Source organism: Malania oleifera, chromosome 13 (assembly GCF_029873635.1).
Source record: "Malania oleifera isolate guangnan ecotype guangnan chromosome 13, ASM2987363v1, whole genome shotgun sequence".
NCBI lineage: Eukaryota > Viridiplantae > Streptophyta > Magnoliopsida > Santalales > Ximeniaceae > Malania > Malania oleifera.
The window spans coordinates 11,828,932-11,837,790 of record NC_080429.1 but is presented as its reverse complement, the minus strand read 5'-3'; the positions used below and the strand labels follow the sequence as shown (position 1 = coordinate 11,837,790).

The 8,859-nt window shown below is 40.4% G+C and overlaps 2 protein-coding genes across 2 annotated transcripts; one reads left to right on the top strand and one right to left on the bottom strand.

The window, feature by feature from the left end:
- LOC131145689 (uncharacterized) lies at positions 1 to 4,474 on the bottom strand. The gene is made up of 2 exons (XM_058094887.1): positions 3,983 to 4,474; positions 1 to 330 (listed from the first exon to the last, which is right to left on the bottom strand). Exons 1-2 carry the CDS (start codon positions 4,472 to 4,474, stop codon positions 1 to 3), a joined length of 822 nt encoding a protein of 273 aa, XP_057950870.1.
- Positions 4,475 to 5,638: 1,164 nt separating this feature from the next.
- Positions 5,639 to 8,403, top strand: LOC131146700 (low-temperature-induced 65 kDa protein). Its single transcript, XM_058096450.1, has 5 exons — positions 5,639 to 5,814; positions 5,937 to 6,134; positions 6,270 to 6,560; positions 7,346 to 8,038; positions 8,139 to 8,403. The coding sequence occupies exons 1-5, from the start codon at positions 5,745 to 5,747 to the stop codon at positions 8,231 to 8,233; spliced, it is 1,347 nt and encodes a 448-aa protein (XP_057952433.1). The 5' UTR covers positions 5,639 to 5,744; the 3' UTR covers positions 8,234 to 8,403.
- Positions 8,404 to 8,859: the final 456 nt, after the last annotated feature.

Here is an 8,859-nt window from a genome sequence, read left to right as displayed (position 1 = left end):
TTAAGAATAATATTTCTTCAACATTTCGGAATTCCACGTGTTCTTGATTTCTTTCCCCCCTACTTCTTCCAACTTGTAGGTCCCGGGTTTTATCTCAGTGGTGACCTTGTATGGGCCCTCCCAGTTAGGTTTTAGCTTGTGCGACCCTGGCTCGGACGGGTTGTTTCGCCTCTTCCTCAGGACTAAGTCTCCTGGCTGAAAATTCCGTACTTTCACGCGGTGGTTGTAGTACTTTGCTACCCTCTGCTGGTACGCGGCAACTTTTACACTCGCCTGATCCTGTCTCTCTTCCAATAGGTCTATTTCTGATCTGAGCTCCTCGCTATTGGTCTGCTCGTTAAAGTATTGCCTTCGCCAAGAGGGTATCCCCACCTCTGCTGGGATGACTGCTTATGCGCCGAAGACAAGCATGAAGGGGGTTTCCCCTGTTGCTGCTCTCTTGGTGGTGTGGTACGCCCACATAAGGGAAGGGAGTTCCTCTGTCCATCTACCTTGCATGGATTCGAGTCGCGTCCTCAGTCCGTGCAGAATCGTCCGATTTATGTTCTCTACACCGGTTCGATACTCTCCCCCATGTAATTTGTTGCATTTTGGACAAGGGGTGCCTTGTGCATTGTTTGGGTTTCTTGCTGTTTGCCCTCGCCCCACATTGCTGCTGCTACTGTTGTTGTTGTTGTTGTTGCTCCTTTTCCAAGGTCCTTGATTTCTACCAGGGTGAGACCCTTGTGGCATGGGCCTCTTCCTTTGCTTGGATATCTCCGCACTCCTTTGTAGACTTTCTTCTGCCTTCATTGCTTTGTTCACCAATTGGGAGAAGTCTTCGAGCTCGAATACTGTTACCATCTCATAAATCCTTGAGTTCAATCCTTCTTCAAATTTTCGAGCTTGCTTTGATTCGTCAGGAACCAAATAAGATGCAAAATGAGATAATTCAATGAACTTTGCTGCATATTGTTGTACATTCATATTTCCTTGTTTCAATTCCAAAAATTCCCTGGCCTTGGCATCTCTGGTGGTTTTGGGGAAAAATCGTTCAAAGAAGACTTCCTTAAAACGCTCCCACGTGAGGACGGTTGGATTTGGTCCTTCCTCCAAGAGTAACTTTTTCGAGTTCCACCAACGTTTGGCTTCACCAATCATTTTATAGGCTGCATATAGCACCTTCTGTTCGTTCGTACAATGAAGGACTCGTAGTATTTCTTCCATTGCTTGCATCCAATCTTCTGCAGCAATTGGATTGGCTTTTCCCTCAATAGTCGGAGGGTGCATTCGATTGAACTGTTCAACCGTACAACCTTCACGGGTTGGTGGATCATTCCGATCCTTGGAGTTCCGCAGAAGTTCCTTCATGACTTGTGCCACGTCACGCAACACTGTAGTAGCATTGATGTCTTCTCCATTGCGAGTACTCGTATTATTCTCGTTTCCTTCAACACTTACGTTGTTGTTCCTTGGGTCCATTCTGAGGGAAAGGACTAGAGTTATTTTAAAATCATAACCTCATTTTAAAAATTTTATCAAATTTATAGGCAAAAGAAAAACATCCTAATTTACCCGTTCTTACCCACATCATGGTTATGCCTATGCTCTGGTAAAATTATTTCTTAAAGTCTACAAAACCTATAACCTATGCTCTGATACCAAATGTAACACCCCGACCCCGGGGGGGGGCCTGGGATATTAACTTTTTACTACTGATTTACAGCGGAAGTAAAAATAAACTCAACTTTTATTAAACCAGAGCGCTAATTATCCATATTACAATTATTTATTTCAAAAGAAGGAAAATTACACAAACATAAATATCTGAAACCATACTAATATTTCTAATCAATCTTTATTTTTCTAATCCCCACCCGCATGCTTGCTAAGCCTGATTCCCGACATGTCATTCAGAGTTATCTGAAATAAAATATGATTGAGGTGAGACGATGCTCAGTAAGTAAATAAGATTATTATTGGTGTGTGGCCAAAATGAGTTTTTAAAGAATTTCGTAAAACAATAATGAATACTATAACTTCAAGACTGCTTTTAGAATAAACATAAATTTAAAAATTTCTGCATAAAACTTTTGTCATCAATTTCAACAGTAAATTTTTAAATCATATACTATAACTGCTAAATTAAACTTTTAACTTTAAAACTGTAAAAATATTTAATGATGAACATACATATACTTTTCCTTATACGTTTTCCTTAGATCGTCATATAAGCACCAAAATGATCATTTTCATGTAAACTTACACTTTTCCTTCAAATCATCAGTAACTTTGTACACGTAATTAAATATGTATAAACATATATTGTAAAAACCCACCCTTAGGCCTGTTTGCCGTAAGTCATGTTTACCCCCATGACTGGGTTGTGTGGTCCGAAGACTGAACTTAACTGGCTAGCCGACCAAACTAAATCAACGTACGTAAACTTTAAGTGAGATTTTCCTTATTAAGTCCTGATCCGGAACCAGGTGTGCACTCAGGAGAAATCCACTAACATAAATAACCACTCTGTAAACAGTGTGGGTGCACTCTGATCCGTATAAACTTTAAGTTGCGGTACCGAGCATCTGTAACTTTGAACTTTCGTTGCCATAAGGGGTTTTAAAATCATCTTATTATAATTTATGCAATTTAAAATAATATCGTGAAAATCTCATTTTTACTCATATTTTCATAAAAATGCAACTTAGAAATAAACTCATGCCACACAATTTTTGTGTTAAAAATATATATAATTTTATTTTTGAATAGAAATAAATGCTGAAAATTTACCCGAGGGGATTGGAACATTTCTTAACCCACAAATAGATGCAAGTATATTAAAGATAGAACTGGTATAATTAAATATGCGTAAAAATAAACTTATGGAAATTTTGTGGAACTAAGTAACATAATTAAAATTTACGTACAAAATAAACTCGGGTATGAATTTAAAAAAAAAAAAAAAACTAACATAATCAAAATTTACTTACCTTCTTCTTTTACCGTGTGCTACGAACACAATAACTATCTTTAAGATATGAGATCGGAAAGAGTGGGTGAGTGAGAACTTACTCAAAATTCTCTCTCCACCACAAATTCTTTCACTCACTAATCCTTCTCTTCCTTAGAAAATTGTTGTGAAAAATGAAGGTTGAGAGCTCCCTATTTATAGGAAAATTTTGGGGAAGAAATAGAATTTATAAAAGTGTGAGGAGATGGGTGAAATTATAATTTTTTAAAATTAAAGAATGGGCAAGGGATGGGCAAGGTATGGGTTGAGTATGGGATGGGGATGGAGGCCATGTGGGAGTGCTTGCCACCATTCCCATTAAATAAATTTTTAATTAACTACTTACCTAATTAATTAATCAATTAGTTAATTAATTATTTTATTATTTTATTATTTTTCTTAATCATTATTGTCATTATTATTATCATTGTTATTACTTATAAACTATTTTAAGTATTTATTTATTTTATTATTTATTTTTGAACAAGAATTAAATTTAAATTTTGAAAACTCATGTGGGCCCCACATGGTCTTGTGGGCCCCACACAACTTCGAGACCCGAATGAATCCTACGTAACTCGAATAACTCTTATACGATTTTATGCATCCTACATAACTTTGAGACTCGTGTAAACCTCCATACGGCTTCGGGACTCATGTGGGCCCCACACAGTCTTGTGGGCCCCGCATATGATACTTATATTATTATTATTTTATCATATATTTCTACAAATTATGTCAGTCAAAACATTATTTTATGTACTTATTTACGTATATAAACAGTGTCTACCTTGTTTATCCTATGAAATTCCATTTTGACCAGACCGACCTCCAGGGAGCGACTGAGCCGCAATGGTCTCTGAGCACTCGCTTAGACAAGGTCTTTCTTAGGCATCAAACATGGAATCAAGGATCCTAACAGAGAAACACTTTCTTTTTTAATACTAACTATTATTATTATTATTCATTTTTTTTTTCTTGGGTTATTACATGGAGGGCCGTTGTCAGGGCGGCCAAGGCTACCCCCATGTCTAAGTTGCGGATTTCTAGGGTCGCTGTGTTGAACCGGTGCATGAAGTTCTTTAAAGTCTCCCGGTCCCCTTGCACCATATTCATTAGATGACCTGTTGTTTTGGCAACTCTCCGGCTACTAAGGAAGTGGCTGATGAACATTTGCTCCATCCCTTGGAAGGAACCAACAGATCCTGGTCGAAGAGTTCGATACCAGTCTCTGGCGGTACTCTTAAGGGTGGTAGCAAACGCTCGGCACATGATGGCGTCAGGAGCCCCTTGCAGCTGCATTAACATTTTGAAATTTTCCAGGTGATCAATGGGGTTAGACAAACCTTCGTATCTCTCAAAGGTGAGCATCTTGAATCTACTAGGCAATGGAGCTTCCATGATCCCTTTGCTGAACGGAGACTCCGCGGACTTTAGGGATGTTTCACCATAGTAGGGCCTGGTTCTGCCTTCTTTCATCATCTTCTCTATGTAATCTATCTTCTTTATTCTTTCCTCGAGCTCGGTGGATCTTTGTTGGTTGACATCCACGCTATTTGTATCTTCTACCTTCTTATTGGGGTGAGTTTTCTCTTCTTTCTCCATTAGTTCGTCAGCTTGTTTGTCTGCGCTGGGTTTCTCTTGCGGTCGGGGAAGGACGTGCCCTTCTTGACTCTTCTGTTGTAAGAGTTGGTTGAGCATGTCCTTCATTTCCTTCTGGAAGGCAAGGAACTCCTCCCTACTGACACCAGATGAGTCGGAGGTCCATTGGATGGATTGGGATGGTTCTTTGGTATCAGGGAAGGAGGTAGAATTGCGCGAGGTCGGCATTGCTTGAATGTTTGAAAGTCAAGAGCAAGATAATATCGCCTCCTAAAAGTAACTTCCCACAGATGGCGCCAACTGTTGCGGGGTAAAAAAAAAATAGTTGGGATGCTCCTTCGACTCTCGTTGACCTGAAAGAAGAAAAGAACAAAGGCTTGGAGGACCCGGGATGTACTCCGGGGGATCACTCCGATGCCTAAGTAAGAGGAAGGCTTTTAGGAAGGCTAAATGCAACAGTAGAATAGTATTAAGTTCCTTCCCTTTGCCTGTACTCCCAATCCTTTCTTATAGGGGCTTGAGTTGACCGCTAGTTAGCTCGGATTTATTACGTGGGGGCGCGAATCGCTCTCCGGCCATAAGTGCGTGCCTATTACTCGGTTTTTAAGGGCGTCAACGTGAATCTCTCCTCCTCTTTATTAGGTCGGAGCTAATCACTCGTCAGAAAGTCAGACCTGAAGAAAGTATGAGATAGGCGTTGACCAGCCCTTATTAGCGTGATTTATTATGGGCATATCAATATATAAGAATATATACAATTTGATGAGATTTATTATTTAAAGTACTTTTTACTGAGTCGAAAGACTTTGATGGATCCTCCCAATACCGGAATTTAGACGAAGTATTTTCTCACCATGCTGACTATTTTCCTCTTTTCTAGTGATTGTTTATTTAAGTTGCTACAAATCAGATGAGCAATGCTCCTGTCAACAACACAGATACGTGTCCCTTAAAAAATACGTGTCCCTCTGTTCGGATGCCACCGGCATGCAAATGTGGCAACACTACATCACCCACTTATATCTCCCTTTCCTCCATTTAAACAAGAAACTGCTCCTCTCTGCTCTTCGTCATTACCAAGTCCAAGGACGAAGAAAACACACGCTAGTTACTAAAATTTTTCGCTGCTCGATCTAATACTTAAATCTCCATGGCTTCCGATGTTACCCGCGCTGATCGCAGCCATGAGGGAGATCCCCATAACCTGGTCTTACGTTCTGGTGAGTATACATTCATCACATGCTGGTTTCAGGAGTTCCAATTTATATTGTACTACGATTCGGCTTGGACTCGCTTCTTTGTTTTCTGTTCATGTACGAGTACTAAGTACTGTGTGTTTCAGCGAGAGAAGGGGAAGGTGATGAGCACCAACATGGCCATGAGAAAAAATCGTTGATGAAGAAGGTGAAGGACAAGGCCAAAAGGATAAAAGGCACAATAAAAGGCCACGGCCATGACCAGCAGGATGGAAATGATCACGATCTCGACTATGACGAGGATGAAGCGGAAGCCCAAGACCCAGAAATTCACGGTGCTCCAAGTATATACACATGTTCCTCAATTTACATACATTTAGTTTAGTACTTGGTTGTATTCGTAGCATAATTTATATTCTTGTTCTTATAATTTCTGGGTTTGAAAGCATATATGTGTATTGATGTGAATTTCTGGGCAGTATATGGGTCGACCGTGGTTAGGAGCAGGGTAGCTGGGCAAGAGGAGAAAACAGGGCAGCCCTTGGGAAGATCACGGAAGATGGAGGACGACGCCACCGGCGGGCAAGGGACTGAAGCCAAAGAGAGTGGTGGTGGGAAGTCTCCGGTGCGGCAAGAGGAAATTGTGGGGAAACCAAGGGGTTGTTTGGAGTCGATGGAGTTGGAGGAGGATCCTCATGCGCCGAAGCAGAGACCCCAAGATGTTCCTCCTTCAAATTATCAGTCTAAAGTCCCGGATCCCACCGGCGCAGGTTAGAAATGCAATTGATGTCTAAGTTGACTAAAATATTTTCAAGTTTGGAGCCTGTTTTGGAGTTGTATAAATTTGGATAAAATAAAATATAAATTGTGCTAAATTTTGATCCAATTTTGCACCAATTTAAATTGGAGACTAAAGTTTACATTTTAAAAGTGATTTTGGTCAAATTTTTAAAAACATCTAAATGATCACTTATAAGTTCGGAACTATTAATTATTTTTAACTTGTAATATGAGAGTGCTAACGAGTAATGCAGTATGACGTAATTAATAGGTTGTAAAGTTTACGTGTAAGGGTTACTTTTTGCGGGTTTTTTTTTTTCTACATGGGGGATTTATATTATTAAATTTTAATTGTTTTTCACTTAATATGAGTGTGCTAACACAGTATGATGTAATTAATGGGTTGTAAGTTATTTTTTGCGAGTCTTCTTTTATTTTTATTTTTATTTTTTTTTTAATATCACCGGGTGTCACAACCATGAACAACGTCCGTCCGTCACACCGACTAATCCCACGCTCCGTGATGCCTACCCCACACCACTTTTTATTTTTTCACATGGGAAGTGTCAACTCTAGCTTCAAAATAAGTTTGAAAAAAGAGAGATTCTTGTAACCAATCGTATTCGTGGAACTTAAGGCTTTCCTTTGTTGTTATTGTTTGTATTAAATATTTTTTGTAAATCCGCAGTTCCACACTAATTGCCTGAAGAACATTCTTCCGTCTTGCATTTTATGATTCTGGTCGCTATAGTGTTATGACTTAAGACCTCTTCAGGTGGTGAAGAAGCAGGAATAACCCCCATTATCAGTTCCTTCGGAAAAATGAAAGTGTCTGACGAACCAGGGGCAAAGCCAGAACAGCAAGCACACACTGGCAGCCATGACCAGCTCTCTCCAGAACCTCTTTTCAAACAGAGCACACCCGCCCCTGAACAACCCCAACCAGCCGACGAAGTCGCCGACTCAGCCGAGCCCGAAGATCAGCAACAAGAGGACAAACCGAAGCAGCAGACAGATCAACAGAGGAGCTACACCGAGAAAATCTCGTCCGCTACATCTGCCATTGCAGACAAAGCAGTATCCGCAAAGAACACCGTAGCTTCGAAGCTCAGATATGGCGCCGCCGAGCCGAGAAAAGGTGCGTCGCCGAAGGGGCAGGACGTGGGAAGATCAGTGAAGGAGTATTGGGCGGAGAATTTGAGGCCCGGGGACGAGGACAGAGCGCTTTCGGACGTCATTTCGGAAGCTCTGCACAAGACCACCAAGGAAGAGCCGGGGGAGGGGGATCCGCCGAAGGCGGTGGGGAAGGTAACGGAGTCGGAGGAGGTGAGGCGGCAGCTGGGCACGGGGAAAGAATCCGGAGGCGGAGAAGGAGCTGATTCCGGCGGCGTGAAGGTGGATGCCGACGCGATCCAGGGAAGCTGGGTAGTGGACAAGCTTAAGGGCGCTGTTACTCCGTGGTTTGGAGGTGTGGAGTCTTCCATATAGTAATTATTAATGTGTCGATTGCCTTTTGATTTGATTTAAGCCAGATCATTGTGATTTGTTTTGTGTGAGAGAATTTGCAGGCGGGGAAAGTGTTCCTGCCGGTGCGAGCGGAGGAGCAGGGCAGGGGAAAACGGCGGAGGAAGGGGAGCGCAGGCTGCAGGAATCGGGAAACTAAGGGAAGCAAGTCGAGTAGGATGTTCGCGCGTTGCTTTTGTTGATGGGGTGTTCTTTTTTTTAAGTTGACTAGGCGTTTGTTGTTGTAAACTTGAGATTATTCCACTTAACTTTAACACATGTTTGTACAAGTAAGTAAAGTATAAGTAAATAGAGAGTATGTTTGTATAAGTAAGTAAAGTACACGTAAATAGAGAGTATGTTTGTATAAGTAAGTAAAGTACACGTAAATAGAGGGTGAATGATTGTATAAAATTATATCAAGTAAATTTTCAAGAAAGTGGGGGTCATAACGAACCGTTTAAGTCTTACTTTTTTAGACAAAATTTTGCTTAAACATGTAATTAACATAATATATTATTACAATTATATCCGACAAAAGCTAACCACTGAATAGATGAAATGAAGAATACCAGAATTTAACGAAGTTCAGTTAATTGTGTTTATATCTTCAGACACTATCAATTAATATTCCTTTATTGTAGAAATATTATAAAATGAAAGAGGAGAGAGAATGTGCCTAAAAGAAAAGTAGGTAAATTTGGAGATGAGATTATAAATGGAAGTAATGGGTTTATATAGATTAGAAAAGAATACTATTACAATAATTCATCACCTACCATTAAA

Excerpts from the sequence above, each read along its gene's own strand:
- LOC131145689 (XM_058094887.1), bottom strand. The coding sequence starts at position 4,474 with ATGATGAAAGAAGGCAGAACCAGGCCCTACTATGGTGAAACATCCCTA. Across the intron at positions 331-3,982 it reads CCCTGACAACGGCCCTCCAT|ACCAATAGCGAGGAGCTCAG; the intron begins GTAATAACCCAA and ends TTTAACGAGCAG.
- LOC131146700 (XM_058096450.1), top strand. The coding sequence starts at position 5,745 with ATGGCTTCCGATGTTACCCGCGCTGATCGCAGCCATGAGGGAGATCCC. Across the intron at positions 5,815-5,936 it reads TAACCTGGTCTTACGTTCTG|CGAGAGAAGGGGAAGGTGAT; the intron begins GTGAGTATACAT and ends TGTGTGTTTCAG. Across the intron at positions 6,135-6,269 it reads AGAAATTCACGGTGCTCCAA|TATATGGGTCGACCGTGGTT; the intron begins GTATATACACAT and ends ATTTCTGGGCAG.